The sequence below is a fragment of the Triticum dicoccoides genome, chromosome 5A (assembly GCF_002162155.2).
Source record: "Triticum dicoccoides isolate Atlit2015 ecotype Zavitan chromosome 5A, WEW_v2.0, whole genome shotgun sequence".
NCBI lineage: Eukaryota > Viridiplantae > Streptophyta > Magnoliopsida > Poales > Poaceae > Triticum > Triticum dicoccoides.
Genome location: NC_041388.1, coordinates 575,103,139 through 575,123,513, shown reverse-complemented (window position 1 = coordinate 575,123,513; position 20,375 = coordinate 575,103,139). Strand labels below are relative to the sequence as shown.

At 46.6% G+C, this 20,375-nt stretch overlaps 1 protein-coding gene and 1 non-coding gene across 2 annotated transcripts; one reads left to right on the top strand and one right to left on the bottom strand.

The window, feature by feature from the left end:
* The first annotated feature begins 13,662 nt into the window (after window positions 1-13,662).
* On the top strand, window positions 13,663-19,540 carry LOC119302956. Its single transcript, XM_037580019.1, has 15 exons — window positions 13,663-14,941; window positions 15,037-15,168; window positions 15,252-15,400; window positions 15,486-15,614; window positions 16,044-16,158; window positions 16,327-16,770; window positions 16,916-16,998; window positions 17,098-17,152; window positions 17,353-17,401; window positions 17,492-17,841; window positions 17,951-18,082; window positions 18,166-18,317; window positions 18,413-18,478; window positions 18,731-18,942; window positions 19,142-19,540. The coding sequence occupies exons 1-14, from the start codon at window positions 14,882-14,884 to the stop codon at window positions 18,939-18,941; spliced, it is 2,127 nt and encodes a 708-aa protein (XP_037435916.1). The 5' UTR covers window positions 13,663-14,881; the 3' UTR covers window position 18,942; window positions 19,142-19,540.
* Window positions 13,865-13,938, bottom strand: TRNAT-AGU. The gene has a single exon. It is a non-coding gene; the product is annotated as a tRNA-Thr (tRNA).
* Window positions 19,541-20,375: the final 835 nt, after the last annotated feature.

Genomic DNA, 20,375 nt, shown 5'->3' with positions numbered 1-20,375 from the left:
ACACCTTAAATCATAGCTAGGTCCTGACAAATTGGTAATCAGAGCAAGGTTGTTCCTCGGCTACAAAATTGTTCGCCCAGAGAGAGAGAGAGAGAGAGAGAGAGAGAGAGTAATCCCACCCAATTCCCTCCCTATGAGTCGATCTGGATCGATCTGAGCCGGGGCGGCGCTGGTGGCGGCGATCTATACCAGGGCGGTGCAGGTGGCGGTGATTTGTTCGGCTGCAAACCAGTAGCGCGGAAGGGTTGCGGAAGAACACTTCTCCGGTGGTAAAATTCCTTGTCCATCGCTGGTTCATGTAGCTTCGGAGGCGAGGATCGAGTAGGCGGCAGGATCTGAGCAGAAAGCCGGGTTACCGGAATTCCGGCAGTAAAATTCCTTCTCTCTCCCTGAGATCAAGGCGATGGGGCGCATGAAGGCGATTGACGAGGCAGAATTATAGGAGGTCTTGTCTCTGTGTGATATTTTGGAGTGTTACATAGAGATAGTATTGGGCTTCGAACAGATGTGTTCAGGGCTGCACGAGGACGTTCATTCAATCAGCTCCAAGCAAGGGGAAATCTCCTTGCAAGTGGGCAGTGTGGAGAAAGCAGTTCTAGAATTGGGCAAGCAACTGTCTGCTATGAACATGGCGTTAAAATCAATTGTCGCACCATCAAGTTCTGCAAATCAAGGAACAAGGCAGTCTGAACCTGAGACATTGCTGAAATCTCCAACACTTCAACAAGATGAAGTACCTAGGCAGCATATCAGAACAGATCAGCTCAGACAGCAACTAGAAGCAGAAAAAGAGAGAATTAGACAGCTGGAAGAGTTACAGATGTAGAATTTAGCACCCATCAAAACTAGCAGAACTGTTGTTCCACCTAGTTTTAATAATCAGGTGCATCAAGATACTGCAAGTATGTTGGGTACTCCTGTAGCACATGGAAGGGGGGGTGCAACACCTTAATTCCAGCAACCAGCAAGAGACAGACAACTTTGGCAAGGTTACTTCAGAACTTATGAGCAAGATATGCAGATACAATTTATGAAGTCAATGACCAAGGGACCGAAAATGGACTTTCCAAATTTTTTTGGTGAAGATCCTGTGGGGTGGATCAGACAATGCAACAAGTATTTCCAAGTGGCTGGTGCTCCTGAAGAATATAAGGTCTCTTTATCTCAAATGTACATGGCAGGTGAAGCAGATGTATGGTTGAGAAGATCTGGTCTGTTGAAGAAACAATTGTCATGGCTAGAATTTGGAAAAGAAGTTGTAAAAAGGTTTTCACAGCAAAATTCATATGACTTGACTGAAAAGTTTAATACACTGAAATAGGGCAATAGCACGATAACAGAGTATACAAAGCTTTTTGAGGATTTAATGTCTGAAATACAAGAAGAGAATCCTGCTTTATCTGAAGATTGGTTCATCATGTGCTATATTAACGGATTGAGAGAGGGTATTAAGTACCAAATGAGGCCATTAAGTCCTGCAACTCTGACTGATGCTTTTTGTTTAGCTAGAGATGTAGAACCTTGTCACCCTCCAGTGGTTCATCAGAAGAAGTCCAGTGTGTCATACAATAATTACTATCAAAAGCAATATACACCTTCAGTAGCAAAAACTTCCAACACTTCTACAGTGGTGCAGAACACTAACAGTAACAAGCATACTAAAAACACCAACACCAACATTCAGATGATAAGGAAAGTGGGAGAATGTTGGAGATGTGGAGATAAGTGGGTTCATGGCCACAAATGCACTTTAGTTCCTAATGTTCACATGTTGCAACAGGAGGTGGAGGAGAATGGTCCAACTGATGTTGAAACTGAACAAGAAAATCAAGAAGAAATGGCAGAGCAATCTGAACAAGCAATGTTCATTTCCTCTCATGTAATGGGCCAACACTTAACTACACAATGCCCTATAATGATTTTATCTCTTAATGGAAAAAGAGCAGTAGCCCTACTGGATTCTGGTAGTTCCTCCTCCTTTATAAATGAACAATTTGCCCTCAAAGCAAATTGCCATTTAGTACCAGTTAAACCCAGAAGAATTGTTGTGGCTGGGGGAGGCACATTAATATCTGCAGCAGTGGTTCCCTATTGTCCTTTTCAAATGGCCAAACTTCCTCTTGAACAATCTTTTAGAGTTTTAAATCTCCCAAGTCATGATGTGATATTAGGGTACAATTGGTTTACTCTAGTAAGCCCAGTTTCGTTTGATGTGCCACAAAATCAGTTCAACTTCACAGTGCAAGGAAAAACAACAGTAACTGCTGCCATGTACAACAAAACTGAGGAAATTGTAGAGATATCAGCTGAGCAGGCAGCTAAGATGTTAGACAAAGGAGCGCAAGCATTCTTAATACAACTTCACAATATTGTGGCAGAAACACCTGAGAAGCACTGTATACCTGCAGCAGTAAAGAAGCTCTTGGAAGAATACAAGGATGTGTTTGAAGAGCCCACCAAGTTACCTCAAAAAAGGGCATTGGATCACAAGATAGAGCTGATGCCAGGGGTCACACCACCTCACTCTAGAGCTTACAGAATTCCTCGTCAGCAGGAAGTTAAGATGGAAAAACAGATAACTCATTTACTAGAAAACAATCTCATCAGACATAGTCAGAGTCCGTATGCAGCCCCCGTACTATTGGTGAAAAAGAAGGACACAACCATGAGGCTTTGTACTGATTTCAGAAATCTCAATACTGTCACTATCAGAACTAAGTTTCCAATACCAGTAATAGAAGATCGGTTGGATGAGTTACATGGTGCTAAAGTGTTCTCAAAACTGGATTTAAGGTCTGGATACCACCAAATCAGAATGGACCCTGGGACATTCATAAAACAGCTTTCAGGACATTTTTGGGTCACTTTGAATATTTGGTGATGCCATTTGGATTATCTAATGCCCCTGGAACTTTTCAAGCCCAAGTTAAGATTATCTCATGAATTTCATCTTTGCAAAGTAAAACAAAAAGTATGTCTTAGTATTCTTTGATGATATTCTAATATTTAGCAAAAGTTTGGAGGAACATATAGAACATCTCAAACTAGTTTTGCAAACTCTAAGAGAAAATCAGATGTATGCCAAACTCTCTAAGTGCTCTTTTGCTGTTCCTCAGGTGCAATACCTAGGTCATGTAGTTTCTGCACAAGGCGTATCTACAGATCCTAGCAAGATTTCAGCTATGCAGCTTGGCCCACTCCTACAGATATGACTGCTACCTCTTGCGCACTGCGTTGGTTTTCCCTTGAAGAGGAAAGGGCGATGCAGCAAAGTAGCATAAGTATTTCCCTCAATTTTTGAGAACCAAGGTATCAATCCAGTAGGAGTCCAGGCACGAGTCCCTCGCACCTACACAAACAAATAAAATCCTCGCAACCAATGCAATAAAGGGGTTGTCAATCCCTTCACGGTCACTTACGAAAGTGAGATCTGATAGATATGATAAGATAATATTTTTGGTATTTTTATGATAAAGATGCAAAGTAAAGGAAGCAAAATAAACATAAAAGGAAATAGCTTGTTGACGGATGATTAATATGATGGAAAATAGACTAGGGGGCCATAGGTTTCACTAGTGGCTTCTCTCGAGAGCACAAGTATTACGGTGGGTGAACAAATTACTGTTGAGCAATTGACAGAATTGAGCACAATTATGAGAATATCTAGGTATGATCATGTATATAGGCATCATGTCCGAGACAAGTAGACCGACTCCTGCCTGCATCTACTACTATTACTCCACACATCGACCGCTATCCAGCATGCATCTAGAGTATTAAGTTCAAAAGAACAGAGTAACGCTTTAATCAAGATGACATGGTGTAGAGGGATAAACTCATGCAATATGATATAAACCCCATCTTCTTATCCTCGATGGCAACAATACAATACGTGCCTTGCTGCCCCTACTATCACTGGGAAAGGACACCGCAAGATTGAACCCAAAGCTTAGCACTTCTCCCATTGCAAGAAAGATCAATCTAGTAGGCCAAACCAAACTGATAATTCGAAGAGACTTGCAAAGATAATCAATCATACATAAAAGAATTCAGAGAAGATTCAAATATTGTTCATAGATAAACTTGATCATAAACCCACAATTCATCGGTCTCAACAAACACACTGCAAAAGAAGATTACATCAAATAGATCTCCACAAGAGAGGGGGAGAACTTTGTATTGAGATCCAAAAACAGAGAAGAAGCCATCTAGCTAATAACTATGGACCCGAAGGTCTGAAGTAAACTACTCACACATCATCGGAGAGGCTATGGTGTTGATGTAGAAGCCCTCCGTGATCGATGCCCCCTCCGGCGGAGCTCCGGAAAAGGCCCCAAGATGGGATCTCACGGATACAGAAAGTTACGGCGGTGGAATTAGGGTTTTGGCTCCGTATCTGGTAGTTTGGGGGTACGTAGGTATATATAGGAGGAAGAAGTACGTCGGTGGAGCAACATGGGCCCCACGAGGGTGGAGGGCACGCCTGGGGGGTAGGCGCGCCCCCTACCTTGTGCCCTCCTGGTTGCTTTCTTGACGTAGGGTCCAAGTCCTCTGGATCATGTTCGTTCCGAAAATCATGTTCTCGAAGGTTTCACTCCGTTTGGACTCCGCTTGATATTCTTTTTCTGCGAAACTCTGAAATAGGCAAAAAAACAACAATTCCGGGCTGGGCCTCCGGTTAATAGGTTAGTCCCAAAAATAATATAAAAGTGTATAATAAAGCCCAATGATGTCCAAAACAGGATATAATATAGCATGGAACAATCAAAAATTATAGATACGTTGGAGACATATCAAGCATCCCCAAGCTTAATTCCTGCTCGTCCTCGAGTAGGTAAATGATAAAAATAGAATTTTTGATGTGGAATGCTAGTTGGCATAATTTCAACGTAATTCTCTTAATTGTGGTATGAATATTCAGATCCGAAAGATTCAAGACAACAGTTCAATATTGACATAGAAATAATAATACTTCAAGCATACTAACTAAGCAATTATGTCTCTTCAAAATAACATGGCCAAAGAAATTTATCCCTACAAAATCATATAGTCTGTCTATGCTCCATCTTTACCACACAAAGTATTTAAATCATGCACAACCCCGATGACAAGCCAAGCAATTGTTTCATACTTTTGGTGTTCTCAAACTTTTTCAATCTTCACGCAATACATGAGAGTGAGCCATGGACATAGCATTATATGTGGAATAGAATAGTGGTTGTGGAGAAGACAAAAAGGGAGAAGATAGTCTCACATCAACTAGGCGTATCAACGGGCTATGGAGATGCCATTAATAGATATCAATGTGAGTGAGTAGGGATTGCCATGCAACGGATGCACTAGAGCTATAAGTATATGAAAGCACAACAAAAAGAACTAAGTGGGTGTGCATCCAACTCGCTTGCTCACGAAGACCTAGGGCATTTTGAGGAAGCCCATTATTGGAATATACAAGCCAAGTTCTATAATGAAAATTTTCCACAAGTATATGAAAGTGATAACATAGAAGACTCTCTATCATGAAGATCATGGTGCTACTTTGAAGCACAAGTGTGGAAAAAGGATAGTAGTATTGTCCCTTCTTATTATTATTTTTTGGGCCTTCTTTTTTTTATTTGGCCTTTTTTGGGATAATACTCTATGAATGATGATCATCACACTTCTATTTATTTACAACTCAATGATTACAACTCGATAGTAGAACAAAGTATGACTCTATATGAATGCCTCCGGCGGTATACCGGGATAGCAATGATGCATGAGTGACTTGTACGAAAGAATTATGAACGGTGGCTTTGCCACAACTAAAATGTCAACTACATGATCATGCAAAGCAATATGACAATGATGGAGCGTGTCATAGTAAACGGAACGGTGGAAAGTTGCATGGAAATATATCTCGGAATGGCTAAGGAAATGCCATGATAGGTAGGTATGGTGGCTGTTTTGAGGAAGGTATATGGTGGGTGTATGATACCGGTGAAAGGTGCGCGGTATTAGAGAGGCTAGTAATGATGGAAGGGTGAGAGTGCGTATAATCCATGGACTCAACATTAGTCATAAAGAACTCACATACTTATTGCAAAAATCTATTAGTTATCGAAGCAAAGTACTACGCGCATGCTCCTAGGGGGATAGATTGGTAGGAAAAGACCATCGCTCGTCCCCGACCGCAACTCATAAGGAAGACAATCAATAAATCATTCATGCTCCAACTTCTTCGCATAACGGTTCACCATACGTGCATGCTACGAGAATCACAAACTTCAACATAAGCATTTCTCAAATTCACAACTACTCAACTAGCACGACTCTAATGTCACCATCTCCATATCTCAAAACAATTATCAAGTATCAAACTTCTCATAGTATTCAACACACTCATAAGAAGAAAATATTAATCTTGAATGCCTAACATAATTAAAGCAAATTACCACGTTGTTTTGTAGGACTCTCAAAATAATATAAGTGAAGCATGAGAGAACAATAGTTTCTATAAAACAAATCCACCACCGTGCCCTAAAAGATATAAGTGAAGCACTAGCAAAAAACTATATAACTCAAAAGATATAAGTGAAGCACATAGAGTATTCTAACAATTTCCGAATCATGTGTGTCTCTCTCAGAAGGTGTGTACAGCAAGTATGATTGTGGAAAACTAACAAATAAAGACTCAAATAATACAAGACGCTCCAAGGAAAACACATATCATGTGGTAAATAAAAATATAGCTCCAAGTAAAGTTACCGATGGAAGTAGACGAAAGAGGGGATGCCTTCCGGGGCATCCCCAAGCTTGGGCATTTAGGTGTCCTTAGATTATCTTGGCGCGCCATGGGCACCCCCAAGCTTAGACTCTTGCCACTCCTTTTTCCATAATCCATCAAATCTATTACCCAAAACTTGAAAACTTCACAACACAAAACTTAAAGTAGAAAATCTTGTGAGCTCCGTTAGCGAAAGAAAACAAAACACCACTTCAAGGTACTGTAATGAACTCATTATTTATTTATATTGGTGTTAAACCTACTGTATTCCAACTTCTCTATGGTTTATAAACTATTTTAGTAGCCATCGATTCATCAGGATAAGCAAACAACACACGAAAAACAGAATCTGTCAAAAACAGAACAGTCTGTAGTAATCTATAGCTAACGCAAGTTATGGAACCCTAAAAATTCTAAAATAAATTTTTGGACGTGAGGAATTTATCTATTAATCATCTGCAAAAAGAATTAACTAAATAGCACTTTCCAAATGAAAATGGCAGCAGTTCTCGTGAGCGCTAAAGTTTTCAGTTTTTTACAGCAAGATTAACAAGACTTTTCCCAAGTCTTCCCAACGGTTCTACTTGGCAAAAACACTAATTAAACACAAAAAAACACAACCAAAACAGAGGCTAGATAAATTATTTATTACTAAACAGGAGCAAAAAGCAAGGAATAAAAATAAAATTGGGTTGCCTCCCAACAAGCGCTATCGTTTAACGCCCCTAGCTAGGCATAAAAGCAAGGATAGATCTAAGTATTGCCATCTTTGGTAGGCAATCTGTCGTAGAATTGTCACGGCAGATGTCCTTAGTGTCAGGACTTAGTCGTTAGGCCAACACGTCTTTGTAGTAGCTTGATGTCGGGGGTTTGGTGCGACATATGCCAACGGATGGCTTATCATGGTGGGGGCGAGTAGAACGTCGCCGGTGCCTGGAAATGGGATGAGGCGGAGACATGCACGCCGGCGAATCTTACCCAGCTTCGGGGCTCTCCGGGGAGATAATACCCCTACTGCTGCTCTGTGGGGTCTCCGCATGATCACTATGACAAAGTGTTTACACGGTTGCTCCTTGAGCTGTTTTCTGGTGGTAGGAGAGGGCAAGGCTAGCTCTCTCCCTTCTATATGATCTGGTCTAGAGCTAATGGGTTCCAACCCTTTGCATGGGTGCCCTGGGGGGTTTATATAGGCCTACCCCCCAGGGGTACAATGGTAATCCGGCTGGACGCGAACCCAGCCGTCAATGCCTCTGGCCTCCGTCTTCTCTGCCTACCGCTGGGGCCCGCCGACTAGCGGGCCCTGCTGACTGGCCTGGTACGGAGCCGACAGGCCGCGTCCGCCGCGGGCGGGTCTTGCCGGCTGCTGATTATTGTAGCCGTGCTTCTGATGACGCGGGCTTGATCATGGGGTCGTGGCAACAGCCCCGCCGCCTGGCGGACGATCACTGTTGCCACTCCCCATCACGTCTTGATTAGTGGCGCGTGGGCCCCGGGGGAGGGCTCGGCCGACTCCCCCGGGCCGACTCCCGACGGGTCCGACTGGTGGTTGTCCTGCCATCCCCCGAGGTCTCACTGACTGGTGAGGCCTGCTGCCTCCAGGCCGCATAGACAAGCCATCGTGGGTGCAGGATTCGGCCCTGCAGCGCTGATGTCAGGGCCGGCATGGCAACAGTGCCACGCCGCACGGAGATCTTCCGGGGTACGGCGTGCTGTGGCCATGCTTGCCCTTGGTGAGGGGCGGGGGTGGGCTTCGCTGCAGCCACGCCGCTGCCTCGTCCCCTTTGATGAGGTCATGGGGTTTGTTGGAGTCGCAGGCCGACTCCCCAAAGCCGACTTCTCTGGAAGTCGTCCCGGGGACTCGGCCGTGAGTAGGCAGTCGGCCGCCCTGCCGTCGACTCCTCAGGAGGCGGCTCTTTGTCCTGGGGTCTTGAGGGGCGCAGCCTGCCCCGATGTCTTGAAAGGTTCTAGGACTCGGGTTGGCCTACCCGTGGCCCATTACTCCGACAGTAGTCCCCGAAGCTGGTAAGGCGCCGCGGACGATCGGCCGAGAAGCCTCAGCAGTTTTTCTTTCCGGGTGCTCAACACATGGTCTTTAATTGTCTTCTGTCGGGCCGACTAGAAGGAGTCGGACTTGTTCAACTCGGACTCACTTAATTCGGACTCGCTCAGTATTCAAACGTCACGGCGGGATTTAAGTGGCGTGCTAGCTAAGCCTCCAGGCCGCCGCCCGTTCTAGGCCTGTCACGCGAGGGCACGTGGCTAGGCCGTCCTGCCAGCCTACGCGCGCGACGGGACAGGCCCACAGGCGGGGCCCGCCACTACCGCGCCTCGGCGCCCGAGCGGATCCGCTGCGGCCCCGGTGGACGGTTGGGATTCCCGTGGAGTTACTGCGCGCAGTAACTTTATCATGGATCGTGGGGGTCGTGGGGTCGTGGGCGCAGTAAATCCCCACGTCCGCCCCCTCGGCTTCACAGCCCACGAGGCTATAAGTAGGGGGAAGAGGGGGGCACGCGCGCCCCTCTTTCCCACTACTCCTCATTCTCTTCCTTCTTGCTGCTCCTCGCTCTCCTCCTTCCTCTTCTCTTCTTCGCTCCACCGCGCGCCCAAGCTCCGGCGAACGCTGCGGCGACAGCTCGCGATGAGTTCTTCCTCCGCCGCCGCGCCTTCCCCAGTGCGCTCCGGCACCTGGGTCGGCTCCGAAGTTCATGAAGACCACATCGAGTTCCTCCGCCGGACTCGTCGCCTCCCCGACGAGGATCGCGTGCAGGTGCGTCTTGCACCGAAGGGGGAGATTTCCCCCGCGCCGCAGGAGGGCGAGCGGGTTATCTTCCGCTCGCACTGCCTGCGCGGGTTGGGGCTGCGGGCGAGCTGTTTCTTCCAGTCTTTCCTGGAGTTCTACGGCCTCCAGCCGCACCACCTCACCCCCAACGCAGTGGTGCTGCTGTCCGCCTTCGTGTCCATGTGCGAAGGCTTCCTCGGAGTCCTCCCCACCCTCGAGCTCTGGGGGAGTTTTTCTTCTCCAAGCTCGGCACCCAGGCTGCGGGCGTGCCGGCTCAGTGCGGCGCTTTCATCGTCGTGCGTAGGTCGGGGGCCGACAATCCCTTCCCCTCCATCTCGCTGATCAACTCGGTGAAGATGTGGCAGATATCCTACTTCTACATTAAGAACGCCTCCACGAGGGGGGATTGGGTCAACCTGCCGGCTTTCGAAGCCGGCCCGCCAGCTGGGCGACTGCCCAACTGGTCGTACCGGGCCAAGTCGCTGACGCCTGTGGGAGCCGGCGCCATCACGCGACTCCGAGTGCTGACGCAGTCGGAGGGTCTGACTGGTCTGGACCTGCTAGCCGCCTTTGTTTCGCACCGAGTTCTCCCACTCCAAGGCCGCCCCCATATGATATGCCAGATGAGCGGGCACCGCGGCCCGAGTCGGATGTGCACCAAGGACATGCCTCACGAAGAGGTGGCCTTCATGGTGAACTACCTCTCGGACAGCAGGCTCCTGGAGGACTGGCGGTTCGGCAAGGAGTCGTACTCCCGCGCCAACCCCCCGCCCGTGGTGAGTCGCCTTTCTTTTCTTTCTTTGGATTGTCTTCTTCTTGCCGAGTTTTATTTTGACCAGTCGGCTTTGGTTAGAATCCCCTCCTCCACCCACCAACCGGCACCTCGGGGCCGGCCCGCGAGTTCCTTGCCGACCGGGCGGAGAGCGACGTCGACGACCCCGATCTGGGGGCGGCGGCTCTGGAAGATGATGCCGAGGGAGGAGGAGGAACAGCAGGCGACTTCAGGCCCTCGGCCACTTTCGCCGACTGTCCTGACGATGACGCCGAGGGACAAGTCGCCCCTCACCATCGGCCAGGAGCCAGCCAGCCTAGCACGGGCTCTTCTGTCACGCCGGGCGCTCCGGACGGCGGAAAGAAGCGCAGGGCTGTGCCGACCTTGTTCGGCAGTCGGCCGAAGAAGCCCAAGGGTTCGGCTGCGGTGACCCGGCGGGACGAGGCGGCCGCGAAGGCCATTCGCTTCCGTAAGGAAGTGAAGAAGCCGCCATTGTTCTCCGCGTAAGTATTCTGTCTTCAAAGTTTTATCCTTTCTTTGTGACTTTGTCTAAGTCTCTGCTTGCCCCGCTTGCTTCAGGGCTCCCCTCTTTCTTGAGAGGGTCACCGCCGCCTCCGTCATGGGGTCAGCGGAGACGTCCGCCACCACTCAGCGGATTGACCCCGCTGCTGACCTCCGGGAGGTGACGGAGCGGAATGCGCAGGAGAAGCGCAATGAAGAAGAGGCCCTCCACCTGGAGAAGGCGGAGGCCTCCGCCAAGAAAAAACTGGCGGAGACCGAAGCCGCCACCGCGGCGAAGCGGCAGGCCGAGGAAGCCGCATGCCACCAGTCGGCGGTTCTCGTTACCCCGTTGAACTCTGCGCCGCCGCCTTCGGAGTTCACGGGGCAGACTGAGGAAGCCGGCGGGGAGAACCCCGTCATGGGGGAGGGGAGGGCGGCGACCCCTCTATGCTGGATGTGAACGTTCCGCCGCCGCCTCCGTCGCCGTCTGAAGGTGCGCAGGGCGAGCAGCCGGCGGGCCCTCCGGTGCCGCCGACCGAAGACGAGGCCGTGGCGAGGCTACTCCTTCAAGTCGGCTCGCCAACGCGCCGCCGTCTGGAGAAGGCGACTTCGGCACCCCACCCCCTGGAAGCCGGCGCCGCCAGCTCGGCGATCCCAGACGCCGAGGCAACGAGCGCCGCGCCTATTGGGTGGGTGCGAGGAGGCGGCACATGGCCGTTGAACCAGGCGCTTCGGGACGTCCAGGTGAAGCTTCGTGCCGAGGGCGACGCTCTCTAGAATTGCACCAAGGCGTACCTGGCGTCGCGGGCAGCCGTCCGTGTATGTTTTTCCTTTTGGCCTTTGTTTTCCTTGTTCCTCTCTGTGGGGGCGCGCTAGCGCATCCACTGGGTGTAGTCCCCGAGTTTCGGGCTGGCTGCTGAGCAGACAGCCCGAAACTCCAATTGATGAACTTTGGGTGCTAACTTTTTGTCTGAAACGTTCGTCGCAGGATTACCACAACCTCCACGTCACTGCCTTCAACCGTAACGTCAAAGAGCTGGGCAATCGGACCGCCGATCTGTCGGAGAGCCGAAGTAAGTCCTTTTCCTTCTTCGCGGGGGTGCGCTGGCGCACCCGTGGGTTGTAGTCCCCGAGATTCGGGCCGACTGCTGAGCAGTCGGGCTGGATCTCCCCGGCGACCTTCTTTACTGATGACTTGACGCCTTCTTTCTTTCTTCTTCTCAGGGGCCAACGCTACTCTTCAACAGCAGCTGAGCGACGCCAACTCCGCTTTGCGCGCCAAAGAGGAGGAGTGCAGCAAGCTTGCCACGGAGCACGATCTGCTGGCCACTCAATTGGCAGAGCAGAAGGAGCTGCTTGTGAAGACGCAAAGGGAGGCGGAGGAGACAGAAACCGCCCTCCTGGCCGAGTTCGCGAGCGAGCGCTCCTCCTGGTCTGACAAGGAGGCGCTGCTGTCCTTCGGCTTCCACGAGATTGAAGACATCATTGATGGTGAGTTTCTTTATTTTCTTTCTTCGAGCTGCCGACTTAAGTCGTGCCGACTCCTGGTTTTTGACTTGCTTCTTCGTTTCTTCGCGTCTTTGCAGACTTCTTCCCTGGGCAGTCGCAGGCCGCCATCCAAGCCATCGAGGCTGACCGTGAAGGTCGAAGGGCGGAGGGCGCAGAGATTGCCGCCGATGCCCCCCGAACTCTTGACGAGCACATCCTGAGCATCGAGGCTCACCTTCGGCCGGCCCACCGGATGCTGCGCCGACTTCAGCGTGTCGGTGCCCAGGCGATTGCCACCCTGTGGCCGGATATGCAGGCTCCGCGCACCCCCAACCTGGCGGCTGACTGGCTGGAGGTCGTGGCTGGTCGTCTTGAGGCCTGGAAGGGATCTTCGGCCCGAGCTGGAGCGCGTCGGGCCTTGGAGTTCGTCAAGGCATGGTATCCGGGGCTGGACCTAGACCGGCTGGCCACGCTTCGGTCGGAGGCCCAGCCGGAGCTGGCGGCCGCGGAAGATGCCCTCGTCAAGCGTACTGCGGCGATCGCCGAGTACACCGACACCAGCATCTTCGTCCCCAAGCGGTCTGAAGATGGCGAGGAGGTACCGCCGGTGTGGTTTGGGATGAACCCAGACTACGGCGAGGACTCGGCGGAGGTGATTGGCTCCAGCGTCGAGGAAGAGGGCGAGGCGGAGGACGGAGGCGAGGCGGAGGCACCAGAAGACGGAGCAGACGGCCAGCCTCAGCTCGACCGTGCCTCCAGCAACGAGCCGCGTGCGACCGACCCTACTGCCGCCGGAGGCGATCAAGCCGAGACTAGCCGGCCTGCCGCCCCGACGCCTGGCGCTGGCGCCTTCTCCGACCCTCCGAGTCCGTCTGCTGCTTCCTAAGCTGTCGCTGTATCTTTGTTTTGTCTGCTTCAGTAGTCTTTGAAGAACTTGTTAATTCGCACAATTCCACCCGCGGGGTGTATTTTGAACCTCTACTCGAAAATTCGGCCAAGGGACTATGTTATGTAAATATATTTATCTAAGTTCTATCTTTTCTTGCTCATTACTCTTTTGGCTTTTTCCTTTGCCGTTTTCTCTTAGTTGCCTGCCTTGCCAATCGGACAGCCGCTTTGCGGACTGTTGCTGGATCAAGTGCTTGGCTACTATGGGAAAACAAGTACTTGGCCGTTTTTAAGAGTTTTTGAGCAAGTTGGGTAGAAGACGGCAATCCGACTATCCGATAGTCGGTTTGTGAGAAAGGCTGGAAGCCGTATTGAGCTATGTTCTATGCTTTGAGTCCTTAACCATTTTTCATGCGAACACCCATTCTACCTTACCTCTACCCACCGTACAGTCCTTGAGCTGTGGTCTTTTTGCTACATCTTCGTTTTTGGATATTATTAAATGAAAATCTGTGTCACGCAACACGGATTATATATTATATTTTTCGTCGCCAAAAATTCTTGAATACCAAATTAACAAATACATATAATTGGGGTGAAAAAACTATACATAATTTAGGTAATCGACAAAAAATGTTTCTTTTTGAGAAGGATAAATAATAAAAAGGGATGCTTTCATTGAGAGTTGAACTCAAGACCTCCCGCTTACTAAACGGGTGCTCTAACCAACTGAGCTATGAAAGCTTCTCGTACTATGCATATATAAGGGATATTACTTGTGGGTGTCTTCTGATTTCATTCGAGTGTTGCAGGATAATAACAGGCCATACACGGGGATATGTTTGCATTTGGGACGGTCAAACACAGGCAAGTGATACATGCTTACAGTGCAAAAATATAAGGACTAAAAGCACTATATTTCTTATCAACAGACTTATGCTACATCTATACTAAAGTACCATATGTAGGGCTAATGACAATACATACCATGTAAGGCTACTACCCAATTTGGGGGCTCAAATTGTCTACATCAGCAGTGTCGTCGGAGTAGTGAATTCACTTTGGCTTTAGGATTCCCCGAAACAAATAAATCTAATAATACAGAAACATACTACGTAAGATCGTGATTACCGAATCAATAACAACTGCTGCGTTACATAGGGAACTCGCATCAAGGTCATCCGGATTCAACTGCACCATCCCCATCCCAAATCTCATAATACCCACATAGGTTTTTCTTCTGCATTGACTAACAAAGTACTTTGCCTTTGCTCGCAGAGGAAAGTAGATTCGTTTAAAGTCTCCACCGACAAAGGCATGCAATTTGAGTTCTATTTTTTTAATTCTTTCTTGTTAAGTTCTTCAGCCGCGCCATATATACTGTATTACAAATAAAAAGATGATGACTCTGTCTGCAGTTGTTTTGGTTAAATTTATCGTACGAAAACAATGGTTTGTGGCTGGAGCCGAAGATGGCTTTATTCACATCTACAATTACGAAACTAAACGGCAGCAAGTCCCAAGTTTCACAGCTCATGCTGGAAAAATGACATCACTGGCCGTTCATCCAAGCAAACCGTACTTGATGTCATGGAGTTCTGATGAAATGAAGCTTTGGGATTGGGACAAAGCCTGGGAGTGCACACAAACATTCAAGTGCAAACACTTGGGTTAAATTTGCCAAGTCATGTTTGACCCAAAAAACACCAACAGTTTTGTCACTGCCTCAGCCAATCGCATGATAGATGTATGAGTTTCCTATTTTATTTCAACTAAAGTTTGACATTACATAAATATGTGTTTTTACTAGACCTTCATTGTGAAATCCAATGTTTGGTCCAGGTTTGGGATTTTGATTCTCCTCAATGTAAATACACACTCTCTGGGCACTGGGACAGAGTTAACTGCCTTGATTTCTTCACACATGACAATCAGCAGTATTTGATTACTGGCTCTAGTGATTGTAGCGCGAAGGTTTGCCATTTCTATTGATTTTTTTGCTAATACAGTATGCGTATAACATTTCTTATGATCCACCCTTTGTTTTGGCAAATCAGATATGGGACATGCACAGCAATATGTGTACTCATACACTACACGCTTCCATGTCTCCGGTTATGTCTGTCATGTTTCATCCCAATCTTCAGGTTCTAATTACAGGTTTAGAAGATGGCACTGTTTATTTGTGGAGTTCAACTAATTTCAGGTAATTGGTTCTTGTGCAACATGTGCACATGTTTTTAATTGCTGTTATTTTCATGGATTGCAGTACTAAATTTCTACAATCCCAGGCTTGAGAGGATCATTAACCCTCCTGTAATTGAACCCCCTGCTTGGGGTTTTGGATGGATATACAATATTTTTAGCAGCCCCGTAAGTGAACATGTTTGGGGTCTCGCATGTTCGATGAAGTCAAAAGGGTAATGAATACTTTTCCGGCTATTATTCTTATTATTACCGTCATGGAGAAATGCTTAGAAAGATTATTTGTTTTGGAGCGTTTACTGTGTATATTTTTAAAAGTGTAAAATGGACATACAAATGTTATCCTCCACAAATGTGAGTGTTAATTCCGATAAATACTAGGAAAATTCGGGTGCACAACAGCACGACTCGGTGAGGGAACAAGCTGTCTTTAATTCATTTGCTTATACTCAGCTTGCCATGTTGATCTTTGGTATTGTATATCTACATGGTTCCAAAAAAAAAATTAGAACCATCCTCACTCTCAGCACTAAACCATGAGCCTATCCCTTGACCTTTTTTATATTTTTCCTGCTTCTTATATTATTTTCACTTCCTAATTCCATTATGATAAACTTGGGAAACATGGCAACTTTATCTGTTAGGTTTGTGTTTGGAAGAGGAGAGACGGTAGCAATGGTGGATGTCGGCAATGTAAATAATCAGGAAGAATCAAGTCATCACAGTGTACCACAGATAAGAGCTGACAAATCTACTCAGGTGAGCACATTAATGAAACAGACAATGTCATCTCTATATGCTTCATTTTAATCTGGAAACACTTAATAGCACATAGTTTTTATCCAACTTGTTTTGTCAATAAATTCTTTAAAAAATGCTGATCTGTCATCGATTCGTTAACCACATAAATAAATTATTCTTGTCCAGTTGATCGACAACAGTGGGCTACTTGAAGTGCACCCGTCTGACCTCCGCTTCCCCTTGCAACCACACAAGTCAACCACGTGCTCACTGGACCTAACAAACCACACATATGAGCGCGTGGCATTTAGGCTTGTACAGAAGAATAAGAGCCACTCGTTCGGGGAAGAAGAAGATTCACTTTTATCAAATGTGCCGATTTATGGATTTATAGCTTCCAGGTCCACGTACACTCTAGTCGTGACAACAAAAGAGTGGCCAGATCAAGGAGATGACACAAGCTTGGATCTGCTTCTGCAGAGCAGTATATCGGGGGACAAGTTCATCGTCCCATTCGAAAACGAGACTGAGTGTGTTGATCTATTTGAGGAATTAAAAGAGATGGGGAATGTGGTGCATGAATTGACACTGAAAGCTGGTTTTTATGCACAAGAAGAGGTGACACGCGAGGTTAGTTCCCAGATGTTCTTTTCCTAACATGTACGTTTCGAAACAAAGTGGTTGGGCCAAAAGAATAAAGTAAGACAGTCTTGCCTATCCAATGCAATCAGTTTGTCATTGGTTTTACATGGAACTACATACGATGTATGATCAGATCATATCAGCCACGAAGAAAGTTGATGCACTTGGATTCGGCAATAGGCTGGTGTGCCTAGATGCACATCCAACAGAGACATGGTGAGTGCATATATACCACATAACACAATCTGGGCATTGAAATAATCTTTTGATCAGGTGAATTTGTTATCGTACGATAAATTTCTTATGGCCTTGCAGGATCTTAACATGCAAGTTTTTTGGAGATGTTCACATGTGGGATCTTGTCTCTCAGGCAAGTTCTGTTGGTATAGTTACTAGCATGTGCTTCTATTTATATTTGGCCATGGCCGTCATTTATGACCGTCTTTTTCTCCTTGTATATGTGTATCTTTTCTTTCCTCCTGAAAGTGAACATGAAAATGTGTGTAGGCCTGTTTTGGATTGCGTCGGACTAACAAAATCGTTTGTATTGTATTGTACATGTATCGACAGGAAAAGAAGGCCCTCTATTCTTTTCATGTCTACCAGAATGGAACAAGAGGCATGTTTCCAGCTTACTTACTCCTCTGTTAACCATATTTTTTTCTTCATGCACTGCCATGGTAATAGTGGCACATTAATCAAATTTCAGGGCTATCAGCGACAGTTAGATTCCTTAAATTTATCGCACGGAAGCAATGGTTTCTGGCTGGTGCAGACGATGGCTTCATCCATGTGTGCACCTACGGAACAGAGATAGTACAACAGATCACGAGTTTCAGAGCTGGTTCTTCCAGTGTCACAGCAATGACCATCCATCCAACCCAGCCATATGTGCTGTCCTCAGCTTATGAAAGCCCGATTAGGCTTTGGAACTGGGAAGAGGGCTGGCAGTGCACACGAACTTTCGACGATGAACACTCTGGAACTGTCCGACAGATCACCTTCAACCCAAAGGATGCCAACTGTTTTGCTAGCGCGTCCGAAGATCAGACAGTAAAGGCATGCTTCCTTTTCCTTTGCACTAACCAAAACATAATACGCAATGAAACACTAGTTTTAATATTAGACCTTGATTGCGAACTTGATATTATGCACGCTTGGTGTCCAGGTTTGGAACCTTGACTCCCCAAAATCTAGCTACACTCTGTTTGGGCATTTGGCTCAAGTGAACTGCCTTGATTTCTTCGCACATGCTGATCAACAGTATCTGATTTCTGGCTCAGATGACTTGACCGCCAGGGTATGATGCTTGCATTCTAAAAGATGTATTCTGTTTTATATATCTGATATGCATAACATTGCTGCTTGATTTTGTCAATTCAGATATGGGACCTAGAGAACAGGGTGTGTGTCTATACAATAAGAGCTCTCATGGCTCCGGTTCTTTCAGTTCTATGTCTTCTTCCTGATCATCCATATCTAACTATAGGCTTAAAAGATGGCACTCTTCATTTGTTCAGCTCCGCTAATTTTAGGTAACTTAGCACCAAAGTTCATGCCATCGTTGTTGCTCTAGTAGTTACCGTTTGCTTCTCCTTTCTCTTTCAAGTGACCGCTTCATATTCTCCAGGCTTGTGAGGATCATTGACTTAGGCTGTAGCAAAGTTCGCAGTGTCAATCTGATGGGATCAGTAAGGTAACAATTCACCTGCCATTCTCTTCATCTTCTTCAATCTTGTTGTCTGCCTTGGACTTGGAGTATTGCTATCATGCTTTACTTTTCTGAAAATTAACATATGTGTATGCCTTTGCTTGAATGTAAATATAGAGTTTGTTCAGCATGCTCCAAACTTTATATCTGTTCGACCGTGCATATCACATTTATAGCATTAGTTATCATTACCTATGATGCGAAAACATGCGAGTAAGACCCTAATTTTAATGATAGGGTTGTGATTGAACAAGAGGGGGCAGTGTCAATCATGGATATAGACCCTGAACAACAAGGTGGGATTATCAGTGAAGTGGGGGCTAACATGGTTGATGCAGTGAGATTGGATGTTGCTTCGGAAGCACAACTAGACATCTTCCAAGAACACAAAGAGGATTTGTCAGGTGCAGTGTCAGGGACAGGAAATACGAATTCCACACAGGCGTGAGGTGAGCACCTATCTTAGTTTTCTAAAGAAAGGCCATTTCGCCAAATGTTACTGTATTCCAGTATATCAGACTTCTTTCTTGGTTGCATGAATTCTTGCCTTTACTGTCATTGTTTATCTGTTTTCCACTATGCTTGTTCATTACAGTGCCAAACTTAATTACGTTGTAACGCACAACTGATATGTCTATTTTTCTGTAGGAATGCAATGGGATATAACAATAGATTAGTGCTTACAGAATTTCGCCCACAGAGAAAAGAAATTAGAAAGTGATTACACCAGCATGAGTAACAGAATGAAAGCTAAATCTATTTGTGCGAAAACAGATGGACAAAGAGCAGAAAATAAAAACTGTGGGTGGATGTTGGAGAATCCTCTCCACTGATTTTTTGTTGTTGTGAAACTGATAGTCTCTGCACTGATATATACATTGCATATATTGCTTGGTAAAATTTTGGACAGATGGAGAACTTGTGTGCTTTTCATCAATTTCTTACAAGAATAGGAAATCACAGGCAAGACACTGAAACCGCAGTTTTGTCTAGTGGACACGTGCTTATGCCAACTCAAGCTCTATCTATGTTGTGAAATTTGGTTGGCAAGGTCGTTTGCTTACTACTACCTCTGTAAACAAATACTTAGTGACCTAAAATGTCTTATATTTGTTTACAGAGGGAGTACTAATGTTTGCATTGCTTTATGATAGACACAAACATTACATGCATCACTACATGGAACAACTCACCATTCTAGCAAATGACGAGTAGCTAAACTGTGGTCACCGCTGAAAATAGATACCGGCAAGAACTCAGCTTAGCTGGCCCAACAGGGCTGATGGCATTCAAGCAAAGGCATACACAAGTGGGAATTTCCATTATAGAACTTGGCTTGTATATTCCGATGATGGGCTTCCTCAAATGCCTGAGGTCTTCATGAGCAAGCAAGTTGGATGCACACCCACTTAGTTTCAGTTTGAGCTTTCATACACTTATAGCTCTAGTGCATCCGTTGCATGGCAATCCCTACTCATATGTTAATTTTCATCATTTATCGTAGTCACACGGCAAGGGCATGTTTAGTTTCCCTGCACACTTGTGACAAAAGTTAACTAGCAACTAAGACTATGACAAGTGGGGTATGTGATTAATGAAATGTGGCAAGCTACAACTGTGGCTACAACCAAACGCTTGCCACAATTATGGCAGAAAAGTGTGGCCAACTATGGATGCCAACCAGACATGCCCTAAATAATTCAACGATAGTTTGTTGCACTATATATTGAAGTTCATTGTTGCAGCTTCACAAAATCAAATAGCCTCCATAGTAGAATGCTGAAAACTGTAACAAAAAAAAATCCATCTCTCATACCACTCTTATGGCTGGTTGGATGCAGAAGCTTGGTTTTAGTTAGCTTCATGTACAGGAGGATAGTGA

Bases quoted from the DNA above. Each gene is read 5' to 3' on its own strand.
- LOC119302956 (XM_037580019.1), top strand. From the start codon at position 14,882: ATGTTTGACCCAAAAAACACCAACAGTTTTGTCACTGCCTCAGCCAAT. The intron at 16,999-17,097 runs GTGAGTGCATAT...ATGGCCTTGCAG, and splicing joins GCACATCCAACAGAGACATG to GATCTTAACATGCAAGTTTT. The intron at 17,402-17,491 runs GCATGTTTCCAG...ATCAAATTTCAG, and splicing joins CTACCAGAATGGAACAAGAG to GGCTATCAGCGACAGTTAGA.